The sequence below is a fragment of the Lycium barbarum genome, chromosome 2 (assembly GCF_019175385.1).
Source record: "Lycium barbarum isolate Lr01 chromosome 2, ASM1917538v2, whole genome shotgun sequence".
NCBI classification, from domain to species: Eukaryota; Viridiplantae; Streptophyta; class Magnoliopsida; order Solanales; family Solanaceae; genus Lycium; species Lycium barbarum.
The window spans coordinates 125828840-125844906 of record NC_083338.1 but is presented as its reverse complement, the minus strand read 5'-3'; the positions used below and the strand labels follow the sequence as shown (position 1 = coordinate 125844906).

The 16067-nt window shown below is 31.6% G+C and overlaps 1 protein-coding gene across 1 annotated transcript; it reads right to left on the bottom strand.

Moving 5' to 3' along the window:
* Positions 1-1478: 1478 nt before the first annotated feature.
* Positions 1479-7322, bottom strand: LOC132627108 (sucrose transport protein-like). The gene is made up of 5 exons (XM_060342230.1): positions 6777-7322; positions 5204-5983; positions 3144-3207; positions 2976-3019; positions 1479-2115 (listed from the first exon to the last, which is right to left on the bottom strand). The coding sequence occupies exons 1-5, from the start codon at positions 7239-7241 to the stop codon at positions 1942-1944; spliced, it is 1527 nt and encodes a 508-aa protein (XP_060198213.1). The 5' UTR covers positions 7242-7322; the 3' UTR covers positions 1479-1941.
* Positions 7323-16067: the final 8745 nt, after the last annotated feature.

Here is a 16067-nt window from a genome sequence, read left to right as displayed (position 1 = left end):
TCGCTTAAAAAAGTGGGCGAATACCTGAGATTATGAGTTCGAATCCTTGCTCAGACATAAAATAAAAAATAATTTCGTAAGACAAGGCTTGGGGGGCGTGTACGCCAGACCTGACATACACTCCTTAGGGAAAAACTAAAATTATGCCGGATCCGGTATAACTAAAAGTTTGCCCCACAAGCTAGAATATTTATTTAAGGCATACTTTAGTTATGCTTTATGGGGCAGACTTTAGTTAAGGCATAACCAAAAGTATGTCACATAAGACAGAACTTTTCCTTAAGGTATAAACTTTGCCTTATAAGGCAAACTTTTAGTTATTGGAAAAGTTCCGCCTTATGGGGCATACTTTTAGTTATATCTTATAGGGCACACTTTTTAGTTAAGGTATAGCTAAAAGTCTGCCCTATAAGACGGAATTTTTCCTTAAGGCATAACTAAAAGTTTGTCTTGAAAAGTAAAATAAAATAAAATATATGCCTCAAGGTAAAGCGAAATTCAAACTCTGCCTTGCAATTTTTTTTTTTTTTTAATTTTTGACTGAATGGGAGTTCAAATCCGAAACTCATAAATTTTAGGGGAATGACAAAACTTAAAGACCAGCAATTTGAGAGGCAAAACTTAAAGACCACCCCAAACGAAGGGCAATTCTGCGAATTGTCCAATCTTTTGCTCAACTCCACCGATGAATTTCTTTTGAAAATTCCAAAATTTTGTCCATATTAGGCCCTTATCTTCCTCTTTCCTATCCTTTAAAATCATTGGTTGGAATTTATTTGATTATATTTTTGTCTTTTTAGGAATTTTCTTTTACGCCACAATCCCTCAATCACAAGAGCTATCTGATCAAAAAAAGATCAAGGAAAATAGAAAAAGAGAAAGAAAAAGAAAAAAGAAAGTTCAACCGCCCGCATCCTATCCATCTCAATGAAAAATCCCTTTAGTTGACACAAATAATTTGGTTTAACTAAGTATTACAAAAGAAAAAGTTTGCATAGTCATAACATGTTATGAATTGATAGAGGTGTTAATTACCAACATAATGAAGTGATACAATAGGCTTGTGTTAGCGTACGCAGTCGTTAAGAAAATATTTCAAGTAAATTAGTCCATTTATTTTTCTTCATATTTACACTCTGCACTTTACTTTTTAGTTCCAAAAGGATTTAACAAGTCTAATTTGTTACCCATACATTTATACATAGTTTTTCTTCCAATTTTCTTGTCTAATTTTCTTTTTCTATTATCAGAGATCAAACATACCCAAGGAGATTAGGTGCACTTTAGGATGATAATACATACACAAAGTTCTAATATACTATACATGTAGATTGCAAATTATCGACTAATATTTTTAGTATGAAAACAAGAAGAGGTATCTACAAATAAGGCAAGACTAGTGCTATCAATGCACCAAAAATTAAAAAAAAAAAAATGTTAGAAACAAGAAAGAGAAAAGGAAACAGAGAGACATGATAGGAAAAAAGATAGATATAGATTGATCAATTTTGATTCCACGTTAAGTACAAGTTTCTTAAATCTCCCCAGCTTCACCAACACCAAGTACCCCACTTCCGCCCTCAACCACTTTTTCTCCTACCTTCCAAGAAAGAAAATGACAAAAAAAAGAGGAAAAAAATTAAGATACAAAGCATTTGCCCAGACAATCTTATACTGGACAATTTCTTGTTACACACAAAGTGAAAACAACTTCACACACACCACATTGGTTTGGAACAAAAGAAAGGCCTACGACAGATCCTTCAATCTTCCTCCTAGAGTGCTTTATGAAAAGAGAGAAATATATGGACATGCCACTTGTAAAGATAGCCTCCATATTATGTTTGTTTTCTACAAAGACCAATAAAAAAGGTTACAAAAGAGAAGAGCTAATTAAAAAAAAGGCTGTTTCTTCTTCTTCTTTTGTTATTAGTATTATTCTCAATGGAAACCGCCCATTGTGGCCCCTGGCTTAGCATCAGGAGGTGGAGATGGCAACATTGTGAGTGCTAAAACACCACTTGCTGCAGCTGCAACTGCACCAACTATAAATGCTGGCAAGTTCCCTCCTCCAAACAAGGAATCCCATGGCCCTCCCACCACTGACACCAACATCTGTTTCCATCAAAACAAGTAGTTATAGTTAGGTATCTTGTGCATTCAAAGCTAATTAATGCACTCCAATTATGCCATATCAAGTTAAGTCGATCTACAATAAAAGACTCTAGATAATAATGTAAAAATCATTTATACTGTCAGGATAACTAAGACTCATTAAGATATTCATGCATCAAGTCATCACCTACATACATCTCAAATCTAAGTTTGATTAGACAAGAAAGTATAGGATGCCACAATTTTGATTCACTTTTCTTGTCCTTTAACTTATGTTGGTATTTGGATAACTCTTAATACGACAAGGGAAATTGGAGTACTATTCAACATAAGATTCTTTATCCTAGTGTCATTCCTGGAATATGAAGCATACAGTGCTCTTGTGGTAATATCCTATTAATATGTTTTAGTTACAAGTCATTTTCAAATTCCTTCGGTTGTGATCTTCCCTTATTTGAAAGTTGTTCTTTTTTGTAGGCCACAGTCATTTAGAAACAGTAGGTGTCTAGGTGAGAACGCATGGAATTTGTGGGGCTTTTTCTTTATATTTTTTTGATTGTAATGTTATACCTGAATTCTTAAACAGAGTAATACACACGTAATAGAGTAGTATTTATTCTTTTTCACTATTTAAATTACACGTTTGTGGCTCAAATATATTGTGACTTAGACATTAATTATGAAAGCAAAAATTAGGTGTTAAAGTCTTAAAGATAGTATAACCTAGAGAAAATTAGAAGAACAAGTACGTTATCCACTTCATAGAATTCTCTGGGTTACTAGTAGATCAGATTAATTGCAAGAGATCAATAATTGCAGATGATGAATTGACAAATATGGTGAAGTAATAAAAATAGTACCTGTGGTACAACAATTGCAAGATTCAGAACTCCAAGTGACAAACCTGTGGAATTTCAAGAGAAGGAACAATATTAGAACAGTACACATACATATAACCTAATTTGAAAGGTTCTTTTTTAAAAAAAGAAAAAAAGAAGAAGATATTATTATTAAGTTCAATAATTTACCTTGTCCTGAACCAGAACTACTAGAGAATATAGATGCCAAAGCAAATGGAATACTATAAGTCACCTGCAAAAGAAAACAAAAAATGTCCATATATTAGTAAATCAATTAAGCTAATTTCAAAAAGGGGAAAAGTTTGAAAAGTCACTAGGAAAAGCTATTAGGAAAGGTCTAACATCAAAGTGAAAAGAAGGTTCGGCTAGAATTTCTGTGTTCAAAGAATAATTAAAGGAAAAAGAACATAGAATCAATGCTTTTGCCATAATAAAGATCATTTGCATTATTACTTTGATCTTGCATAGAAAGTTCCATTATCCTAATGAAAAAGCAAGAAGATTCTTCTTATCCTTGTGTTGGATGAAACAAATTCACAATTTAATTAATCAGTTTAAAGCTGTTAACTTGATTATCAAGGTAAAAAATGAATAATAATTTCATTTTTTTTTTTTAAGATGGATAATTTACTAGGGAGGCAATCAAAGGTTATCTCTTTTTGGACTTTGCACAACCGAAAGAGAAGTCATCACTCATCACCAAAACTAAAATTTCATGTGATGCATTAAAGAAGAAGCAAAGTTTCTCACACCTTCTATTGTTGATCACTATAACTACGTACATTTACGCGTGTGACTTTGCTAACCTTTTATAAAAGCCACGTATATGTCATGATTATTTTTATTGGTAAAAAGCCACAACCTATATTACCTTCCTTTTCTTTTTTCTTTCCCCCCTTTAATTTGTGTTCAATAGCTTATGTAAAATTCCAATTTCAACCTTCTTTTGATCAGAAACATCTGACCAAAAATGGATGTTTTACATAATAATTTTATGACGAAAAATCTAAAAATATAATATTTTTATATATACAAAAAAGCAGGGGTTTTTGGGGGGTTGGGGAATCTTTTCGCGAACTCTTGATTGTTAAGCTAACATTTAAAAACAATTTTTGCTTTCAAAGACTAGTCAAAGAAATCAGTTTGATACCTATCTAGGAGGATGATGGCATGTACATAGTATACAGCGGACAAATAATTAGTGTTAGTTACAGTAATGCTAGCTTGCACAAGATGTCAAATTTGGTCACTACCTTCACACTTGTGTACCCTTATAATTTTCCACATCCTGGAGAATAGGATTCTTAAATTAATAGTGCTCTCTTGTCATTTATGTGGACTTCAGAGTCAACCCACTTGCTAATTATTCCAAAACACATGTGCTCACACCCATAATCTCATATACACACCATTTTTTATGATGTACTTAATGTTTTCAGAAAAAAAGTTTTTTAAGTAAAAAATACCCCTAAATTTATCCAGTGAAAAATTCACATGCTCAGTTAGATGAATGAAGTAACACTTAAAAATATGCAATTATAAGATATCTTTAAATCATATGAAATCCACACTCCCTACTAAATTTTATGTAAAATTGCAGAAAAATTTAACGAAGTCCTTCAAATTTTGTGAAAAAGAGAGTAGTATTAAATTAAGATCAAAGAGTAAATAAGTCAAATTATCCTTTTAGTTAATATTTTTTTTTAATAAGCGTGCAAAGAAAAACATAATAAGTAAAATGAATGGGACAGAGTATTATCAGGATTTCTTTTCCCACTCAATTACTTCCAAATTTAAAATGAATTTTAGTATGTTCCTTAAATTATGCAATTCTCGTGTTGTGAACTTTTGACTATGACGTAGACTAACATGTTAAATACTATTTTCTCCAGGTAAAAAAGAGTGTTCACTTATTTTTTTTTCTTTGAGTAAAAAAGAGTATTCACTTATCAAATCAAGAAATAATTAATCTTATCTTTCCAGATTTGCCTTTATTAAGTGTTATATGATCAAATCTCAATACATAATTGATTACGGGCAGTTTAGTCAAATTAACTATTTTTGTATACGAGTTAATATTTTCTTAAGAGGTGTGCAAATAACTAAATGAACACTCTTTTTGATCCGGAGGTAGTAGTAGTACTAATAATATAAAAATAACTGTAAATTCAAATAATTGGAGGAAAATATATAAAGTAATAAGAAAAGAGAAAAAAAGAAAAACTCACCGCAAGTGGCATACCAAGAACAGTAAAGAGAGCCAAAGCACCAATCTTAACACCAGACGAAGGCGCCATAAGTACACCAGCAGCGTTATACGTTCTTGATTTCTCAGCCATTTTAGTAACCAAAACAGTCATCGCCATGCAAATAGCCAACACAAAGTTCAAAACACCCCATAATCTCTTAGCTCCACCAATTTTCTTCGAAAAAAACTCAATCCCAAGTGACATAAACCCTAACACAACAGAATTCAAAAGCAACCCCAATGCACCAGCATGTACACCCAAGTCATATAATCTCCCATCACCAACTTCACCACCATATACTTCCTTAGCCATCCAATCAGTATCATATAAGATGAAAGGAAACCATCCAATCCAGTTTAAACATGTTACTAATAGTAAAATCCACATAGGTCTTGGTAAATCTTTTAAAGCACCAAAAATCTCACCGAAAAATGGTACTTTTGGTTTTCCAACTTTGTCGTCTATTTCTTGTTCTTCTTTCTCTGGGATTTCGTTTTCTCGTACGACGGTTAAGGCTAAGGTTGTTAAGGAGAGTAAAAGGAAGATTGCGATGAAGAAACAAGATTTGAGATTTGCACAGTAGATGTCACAAGCTGAGGTTTTTGAGAATGGGAATACTTTGTAGAGCTTTGGGTAGCTACCTGCGGCATATCCGAGGATGCTTCCGACAGCCATGAAGAATGAGAAAAAAGCGTTTGCTGTTCTCATTCTGCCGGATTTTCCACCGGACAAATCAGCCAATAGTGCTCTGCATGGGCCCTGTTGAAAAAAAAAAAAGAATTTAAGACACTATTTAATTATGACGTATGTATAAAATTATTATTAGAAATAAAAATAAAGTTATTTATCCGTTCATATAACTTTATCACTAAAGGGGTTGGTTGTTTCAGTTCCCCCTCCTTTTTTTTTAATTAGTGTGAATGTGTTTCTTGTTTGTACCCAAATTCTGCGGAATATATATATTAGTAACTACAATACAATAATTATCTAGCTGGAATTTTGGATTGCATGTAACCCCCATATGACCAAAATTATCAAAATCACAAGTTGCTAGTAGAAAAATAAAAACATGATACTCCCTTTACGAGTCCATATGTTTCCCGTGACGTGCAAGTAGCTAGTAATAGAAAAATAAAAACACAATCCTCTTTTGCCTTTTCGCTAGAATACTTTCCACTCCCTCCCGTTCAAAATAAGTGAATTGTTGGACTGTGACACATCATTTAAGAAAGTTATAGTTAATTACACTAATCAAAGAGTAATTTGACAATATTACCCTTTTATTTTCTTCAAACTTTTCGTAAAAGTAGAAATAATCAGCATTGAGATTTGAAACACTCAAGAGAGAGAAGGGTGATTTTGAAAAAAATAATACTCCAATTAATAATATTTTGGGCTTTGAAAAATTCATTTATTTTGGTAAAAGTACTAAAATCTCACTTATTTTGAACTAGAGAGAGTAATATTAAAGGGTAAATTAAAATTATACTTTCTGGTCTTATATTAAATTTTACGTCAAAAAGTACAACTACCAAGTATGGAAACAATTTACCTGTAACATGTTGTTAGCAACATCAAGGATCCAAAACCCAACAACAAAAACAGCAATAGCACGAGGTTTAGATCCCTTTCCAAGTGTGTCACCAGAAGCATGTCCAAGATCAGCAGCAAACCCAATTAGAAACACAGCAATTGTAACAAGTCCAGCACCGGCAGCAATAAACGGCCGACGACGTCCAAAACGTGATTTACAATTATCACTATAATAACCCACAACTGGTTGAACAATCATACCAGAAATAGGTCCACATAACCAAATAAAAGAAGCAAATCTATGTGGGATACCAAGTAATTGAACATATGGTGTAAGTAAAGAAAGTTGAAGTGCCCAACCAAATTGAACACCAGCAGCTATAGAAGCTACCATACAGATTTTCCATAGTTTGGATTTTGGCAAAGGTTGTTCTTCAACTTGTAGTGAAGAGGAAACATTAAGTTTTTTAGTACCATTCTCCATTTTTGTTTTTGAAATAAAGAGAGAGTTGTTTTGTATAGGGAAAAGATTTTTGGTTTGAATGTTGCAGGGAAGGGGAGAGTAGAGGGGTATTTATAGTGTTTTTCGGAGGCAATGACGATGCATGTGGTGGAATCATAGTCAAAGTTGGCGTGGAAAACCAAATCTATTTAGGATTTGGAAAATTTTATTTTCATGACTAAATAAAATTTTTAGTGATAAATTTTCTAATTCCTAATTAAACATTTTCTAATTCCTAATTAAACTAAGTCTTGGACTATTTTAGGTTGGGATTTTACTACCTCTTTTATTTAAAAGAAGCATAGTAGAGAATTTGCACATTCAAAAATTTATAAAATTCTGAATAAAATTTAATTATTTTCCTTCAGCATGACCGCTACTGGCAACTGTAGAAGGCCATAAAGGCTTTAAAACCAGCCCCCACTGCTGCCACCCCTACCCCAGCCTATAATAAAAGAATTTGATTTAAGGAGAAATAATTAGTTAAAAGAAAATTATTGAAATGGGAAAGGTAGATCTTGAAATTTTAGTTTGGGTAATACAAGTAGAAAAATTTCTAAAAGTGGTACCCCGCCTACCATTTAAAGTTTTGTCTTTTTTCACCATTTAAAAATTATTATCTACAGGAAAATGAATACATTTAATGCTAGATAGGTCGGGGGATCAAATATTGACCCTTTAGAGAATAAAACTACTTGTAGGTACATATATCACCTTGATAAATCATTCTTTGAGCTTCCCACATGTAAATAACAATTAAGGTCATTATCAAAAAAGAAAATAATTTGAGGTAAAGTAGGATCAGGAACGAATCTCTTTATGATAAATAGATTCAAAATTTTCTTTTGATTTCAACATGGTGTTCAGTATTTATGTTGGGCTCGATTAATTTAAGTTCCTGTGGAAAGTCTCATATATTAGAATAAAATGCTCCTTAACAAAAGTGATTTCATATCATGCCTCGAATTCAAGATCTTAATAAAAATGAATTAGTACTCATCATTTCATCGTAACCTTTGTTGGTCAAACATATAGTTATCCGAATGAAAATATTGTATACATCAAATTAAACTTGTAGGAATATCTTGTTATTAGCAATGATGTGAACCGTGTTTTACTATCCCAATTTCTCGAGTAGGTGATCATATTATTCTTTGGGTACTTTTGGCTTGATCATATTTTTCTTTGGGTACTTTTTGGCTCTTTTAAATTCATTTTAGCAAAACATTTTTTTGTCCCCATTTATAAGGATCATCATAATACTATTTTAACATGATCATTCGGCATAGATTTTTTTTTTTTTTGTTGAAAAAAGGTTACATATAATAAAACTACATGAAAAATATTACTCCCTCCATTTCAAAATAAGTAAATTTTTGAGACTTTTTCTTTGTTTTTTTTTTTTTTTTTTTTAATTTTAGGGGTAGAGGAAGAGGAAAATGGAAAAAGAATTACAAGGTGGGAATCGAACTTCTTTAGTTCAAAATAAGTGAATTGCTTAAACTCCAAGAGGTTATTAATTTACATTTTTTCAAAGTTACCCTTTTTTTTCAATAGTTCTTCATATCCCAACACTCACTATTTCAATCATTAAGAAAAGTTTGGGATAAGACACAACGTAATTTAGTCAAATAACCATTTCATTAATGCTATTAATTAGATTTCTTAAGAAATGTGTCATACCCATAAATTCAATTATATTGAAATGAAGGGAATACTAGTATAAATCAACATAGTTAATAATTTTAAAATATTTAAATTAGATTAGAAAAAATCACAGTGAAAATTATAATAACTCATTCATATAAAATGAAACGGAACACCAACAAATTCAAAAGGAAAAAGAACTCTCTAAGGACAATTGGTAGCTGTAAATTGTAATTTTACAAATTTAAACTCTTCAGTTAAGAATTAAAAGGGAAAGAAGGGTAACAGCCTGACAGGAGGGGAAAGGGGAAAAAGTGGAAGAGGAGACTTATCCAAATAGGACCAGAAAAACACACAGGAAGTTATTACTGCCGCATAAGTTATTGTCATTAAATTCACTGTTGCAGCTTTTCTTACTCTTTCTGTTATGTGAAATCCATAAACCTTATGTCTCAAAATAAAGACAACGCTGGTTGTGGCACTAGTACCTTCATATGAGTTCCTCTTTTTTTTTTGAATTAAAAGGTTAAATAATCTCCTCGTTTTGAAAATAGAGCTCTAGCTAGAAAAAGATCGTATCGCCACGTTTTTATTCAATTTTTTTTTTCAATCACAGATGAGTCCAAAAACTATTAAACGAGGAAGAAAATGTCACTTAAAAAAGACTGAAATTAGCTATGAATTTTGTTGCTAATCTATTGTTAAATCGCTCATAGCTAACATAATTTTTTGATAGTATGTCGCTAATCCACTGCTAAATAGGATTAGCAATGAATTTTCTGTTTAGCTATAATATTTTTTTTTGTCTCTAATCCCTGTTGTTTTGAGTAGTGTGTAGGCTATGAGAATCGAATTAATTACATTAAATGTGTAGAAGAATTTCATCAATATCATAAACAATTAGACTATGTGCATGCCTGCAGGATGATCGATCATGATCACATATATTTTCAGTATAAACACCATTTTGTGAAATAATATGAACTCTTTCTCTTATGTAGATTCTGACTAAAAGAATGCTAGGAAGAAAAACTATTCACTTTGTTGGTACTATGAATATAAACCTGCGCAACCATTTAATGGAATTGAAGTGACTAACTTTTGGATTTTAAAGAAACTTGATCGTTTTTAATTGGCTTAATGCATATGCAGTCCCTTAAATTTATCTTTTTTTTTTTTTTTTTTTTTTTTTCATTTTGGCACCTCAATTAAGTGTGATTCCTATTGAACTCCTGAACTTGACCTCAAGTGTGTCTATCAAACACAATCCAACTTTTATAATATTATGGTGAAGAACCACCACTTAAACCAATCAAATAACAAAATTGAAAAATGAGAAATCTAAATTGAAAAATAAACTGGAAAATAGAAATTGAAAACTAAAACTGGAACCTAAAACTGAAAATAAAAACTTAAAACTAAAAAGTAAAACTAGAAAATAAGTAACTAAAACCGAAAAATAAAAATTAGAAACTAAAACTGGAAAATCAAAAACTGAAAAATAAGAAACCAAAAAACTGGAAACTAAAAACCAAAACTGAAAATAAAAAACCAAATCTGAAAAATCAAAAACCAAAAATGGAAAATAAGAAATCAAAATTGAAAACTAAAATTGAGAAATAAGAAATCAAAACTGGATTGGTTTAAGTGGTGGTTCTTTACCATATATGCTATGTAAGTCAAATTGTGTTTGATAGACACACTTGAGGCTAAGTACAGGGGTTCAATTGAAACAACACTTAATTGACGTGTCAAAATAAAAAAAAAAGATAAGTTTAGGAGGCGACGTATGCATTAAACCTTTTTAATTTGAATAGTAAATTTGACCTTTTCACGAAGACAAGACATTCTTACTTGAATTAAATTGCTTTTGTGCTGGGACTGCATTCTACTATTTGAGATAAACTTTCTTTCATTTCATTAATTCCATGAAAGAGGAATAAGTTTCATCCTATAAAAATGGGCGGTGCTTCATGTCAAACATGATAAAATACTTCTCATTTTGTTCTCTGTCTGAAAAATGTCAATAAATCAGAACCTTTAACTAAAACTATTATCATTTAGAATAAAAAACATCCCTTTTATAGAATGTACTATTATTGAGAAGAATGATGCTTTGTTCTCTGGGTCTATCATTGAGGCAATGTGAAAGATAAGTGAATACATTCGCTTTTATTTCAATTTTATTTACATTACCTATTTGACCAGAGATTGAGATCTTTTCAGATATTTTCTATTTAGTTTGTTGGTATATTTTGGGTGTGATATCCATATATAAGAGAAAGAGAGAAGTTCTGACTTTTGATGGTCGCCTATCATGTAATCATTCACTCTAATATAAATTTATTCACATATGATATTTATATCAAATTAATAAATCCTAATAAATATTTTGCATATATATTCATATCATTTAAAATTTAATTACTTAATATGTATACTCACCTTAATTTCTGACTCTTAAAGTTAAATGATTTGATTTGATAATTATACCCCTATAAGCTATAGCTTCTCCTATCCTATTGTCATTAGTGTATCCTTTTTTGTGCTACACTATCTTGGAATTACTTATGGTCAGGAAGTCAAAATTTGTGATATTGCAAATGTATACGTAATATATGTTGGATATGGATTGGTAGTATTGATAATAGTACTATCTTTTAAAGTTAAAAAAAGAAGAAGAGAGAGAGAATGAAAAGGCAAATGACAGTTGAACCTTGCATTCGTAGTAATACTAATGATGTTCGGAATTTAATTTTATGCAAGGTAAAATTAAATATTACACTGTCAATATATACAGCTTAAATCCGTCATGTTATTGAGCTATCTTTCAAGTTTCATTTGAAAATAAGAGTTACGTATAAGTTAACTTTCGCAGTCTTTTTACTATATAAGGAAGGCCAAAAGATTGCTCATGACTGTATCTAGTACCAAAGAAAATGTTAAAGAACTCTTTCTTTTGGGTAGGGAGAAAATAAAAATCTCTAAAGTTGATTCTGTTCATGCCAGTTAAAGGGACGGGCAAATCCTTTGGGAATCTTTCTATCCGAAGAGCTTTTATTCTTGCAACATACTAATAAATTTAATTTTCTGCACCAAAATGTATTATTATAGTTCTAATGATTTGTATCTAGGTTTTATTGATTGTTTAATGAATTCTCTTGGTACCAAAAAGAAGCATACATGTAAGTTTAATTAAGATAATGCTTAGTGCACTTATAATGGTTCATAGACCTTCTTTAGATTGATAAGATAATACGACTTGTCAAATCTTTGTTCCTTTTCCATCTTTTCTTTGTACTTCTCTTTCTAAAACCATCTTTCTAAAACCAAATCAAGTTTTATTCATCTGGGGTTTTGTTAATTATTGGAGGGTCCTTCCAAGAAATCAATACCTTCATATTTATTACGTACCTAATCGTGCCAAATGTAGTTATTTTGTCAAACTGAATTTGTATCAAAGTATTTTAGGTTATTTAGATAAACATGAATTATTATTTCAAATCACCCTTACTATTCCATATAGTGGAGTGTTAATTTAAGTGAGAAACTAAGAAGAGATAAATAATAGTTTAGACAGTTACTCTTCTAATTACGACTATTAATTGTCTTTATTAAGGGGCGCGCAAAAAACTTTAAAAGACATAATATGCAGAGAAGAGATATATAGCATTTATTTATTTTTCCTATTTCTTGTTAGCACTCCAAAAGTTTAATAGTATAGCTTAAGGTAAAGTTATAATTGTTTGAATAATATGAATTCTTTCCTCTGAGCTCAAGTTGCTCCTCACTCTTTTATCAAAATTTTCATGATTTTTCTCCTTAGGATATAAAAATTCATACTTTCTTTTTGATGTCAAGAGTACCAACTAATTAGTTCAACAACAAACAACAACAACATACCCAGTAAATCCCACAGCATGGGGTCTGGGGATGGTAGAGTGTACGCAGACCTTACCCCCACCTTAGGTAGGGAGGCTGTTTCCGGAAGACCCTCGGCTCAAGAAAAAGCATAACAAAGGTCAGATACGGACAAACAAATCAAAGCAATTATGAAAATGAAAACAATGAAAGTAAATAAGTCATTATAAACCAACAGATACTCGCGGAAATCAAGAGACAAGAAACTATAGAGCAATATAACTACTCGTAAGAAAGGATAAACGCGACTACCTACTAGCTTTCTACCCTAATATGAGTCCTTCATACCCTCCTATCTAAGGTCATGTCCTCGGTAAGCATGAAATGCGCCATGTCCTGTCTAATCACTTCCCCCCAATACTTCTTCGGCCTACCTCTACCTCTTCTGAAACCGTCGCTAGCCAACCTCTCGCACCTCTTCTGAAACCGTCGCTACCAACTAATTAGTTCAAGTAACAAAAATCATCATGCGTGAGTAATACATTATAAAGTTTGTCTCAAGAAAATAACACCCAAATGAGAAAAGAATATATATTCCATCTTTATGTTCCATATTTTTGTGGTCACATAAATGTCACAAATAAAATCTTTCTCCTAAGCTCCAAAAACTGATAAACTAAAAAACGAAAGAAGAATATTTTTGTGCTGATTTATTGAACGAATAGGAATGGAAGAAAAAAGAAAGTGAAAGAAGGAACAGGTAGAAGAGTTCATGAGATGTAAGGAAAGAATCTTGAAATGGAGTATCTATCCAACCTGTGATACCAATAGCACACAATCACGACCATATTATGCAATTGGCAAAGGGCTTGGCTTTTTTCGGTTCTCCATGTCTCTTAAGTTGCCTATTGGTCCCTGTTAATATGAATGGTACAAAAAATAACAGCTACTGTATATATTATATTTATATTTATATTCTATCTCTGAGTTAAATTTGTCGTTTTGATAAAACGAGAAATATTTATTACGATTCGTCCTTATGCTCCAATTATTGATATGCTTGTGAGTTGTGAGAAATGAAAAATAGTAGTTTAAACAGATACTTTTTTTTTTTTGGTTTCCCATCCGCATTGTAGCCCGACTATATCTGAATTTGCGCGCGTAGGGTCCAGTTCTGGAGGAAGCGCTTCCTACCGAGGATTTTTCCATATCCAAGGCTCGAACCCAAAATTTCTGAATAAGAGAAGAGCAGCCTCATCCATTGCACTTTTGGTGATGTTTGAACATATACTTAATTATAATTAATGCTGTTAAATATCTTTATAATTAAGGGAGTAGAATTTTTTTTAGAAGACAGATCAAATGACCCGTGATATTCTAGGTTGGTCCATCAGTTGGGCGAAAAGACTAGAAAATATAATTTGAAAATACCTCTTAGCTAAGGTTAATTACGTTTTTATTTCTTAGGAATTAAAGGAAAAAGTGAAAATAGCAATTGTATTGGAGGAATAAATAGTTATTTTAGAGGTCAGAGTATGTATTATTGAAAAATTACTTTTCCGAGTCCAAAAGAGTGAATCATGTTTTTTTTTTCCTTCTAGTCAAGCTAAAATATCTTTAAACTTTTTCTTAAAATTACTGTAAAATATTCTATCTCGTCAATCCTTAATTTTAAATAGTTTTTGCATGTCACAAATTGCATTTTAATATTTTCTGACGTATAAATTAAAAAAATAGATGACAAAATTCAATTTGAGAAACACGAATACATGCGACACATGGTAAAATTAGGTTCGTTAGCTATCCTAGACAAAAAAAGAAGTAAAACAAAAAGAAAAGCCAAAGAACAAAAAGAAAAGGTGAGCATGCAGCCAGGCCAACCATCACTAAGTGTATTGGAAAATTCATTGCATGGTGGTAGTAGTAGTCTCTATTGTGTCAATGATTAAGTTGAATTCCATTCCCTTGGGCAATGAGATATTGATGCCCAACCACTTTCACATATTTAAAGTTTTTCATTATCCTACTTGTTTTTTCCACTTTTCTTTTTTCATGTTTATAAACTTCATTTTTTTTTTTTTGGTCCTAGGGAAATTTACCAATAACGGTTGTGGCAGAGTGGTGAGTGCTTCTTAATTTATCCTTAATCAGAGATTTTGGGTTAGAGTTCTGATTATGAGGTTGCCTTTTTTAGGAAACACTTTACCACCAAATGTACGACTTTCAGCCCTTGGAAATTCTCTATTTAATGGACTCACATATTTAAATATCATTGTACATAGATTGCTATCAATTTAAAGAAGCCCATTTTACTGATCTAATAAAGTGTTATTTTTATGGGCTATATGTAAATATTATTTTATGAGGTTTGAATTTTTTATGTATAGAAACCTAGTTAACTCTTCAGTTATAATTGATGGGTTTATAACTGAAGAGTTACACCTTTTCTGAAAGGTTATCTTTGAAGAGTTATGTCTCTTCCGAAGAGGTGCCTTACTATTATATATGTTTGTTGTGGTCCCTAAGTCTATTTTTTCTTTTTCATTTCCTCTCTCCATTAAGAAAAGTATCATAAAGAAAGTAACAAGACTTAGAAGATCCTGCTTTCCTTCAATCAATTCTGACAATTGATCAAGGTAAGTACTGCCCTTACTATTCTTCTAAATTTATGTCGTTGTCTAATGATTTATTTGAGATCTTGTGTGGAGTGTATAAAGTTCTCTAACACCAGCTCGAGTCTGAATTTAGAAAGTAATAAGACTTAGTAGATCCTGCCTTCCTTCAATCAATTCTGACAATGGATCCAAGATAAGTACCCTTACTATTTTTCTAAATTTATGTCACTGTCTAATGATTTACTTTGCGATCTTTTGTGGAGTGTATAAAGTTTTCCAAATGCAATTCGAATCCGAATTTAGTCGGCCCCCAACATAGATACCGGGTGGAAAACTTAAAAAAAAAAAAAAGGGAGAAGGGAAATTTGCTTGAACATAACAAACGCATCTTGTAACCTAACAATATTCGCTGGTTGGTAAAAGTATAAGTTGATTAATAGACTTTGGCTTCGATCTTGCAGGTTTAACTTAAGTTTTTTAATTTCCATTGATTTTGACTTTAGACTTAACATGAAGGGTTAAGCTAATTCTGGAGCAGGGTACGTCTGCCTTTCTCATTTCTATCGACCTTCTTTATCCCCACTTTCTTAAAGTTAGGGATCATGAAAGAGTTATGAAATCAAGTTCTCTTTTATTGGGTTCTATTAACCGAGCACCAATTTATTGGAGTGACAACTTCCATGGT

What these genes read in the sequence shown, in the direction of transcription:
- LOC132627108 (XM_060342230.1), bottom strand. Translation starts at nt 7,241, where the DNA reads ATGGAGAATGGTACTAAAAAACTTAATGTTTCCTCTTCACTACAAGTT. An exon ending in TTCTTGGTATGCCACTTGCG is followed by an intron (nt 3,208 to 5,203) that starts GTGAGTTTTTCT and finishes TTTCTTTTGCAG; the next exon opens with GTGACTTATAGTATTCCATT. An exon ending in TAGTTCTGGTTCAGGACAAG is followed by an intron (nt 3,020 to 3,143) that starts GTAAATTATTGA and finishes GAAATTCCACAG; the next exon opens with GTTTGTCACTTGGAGTTCTG.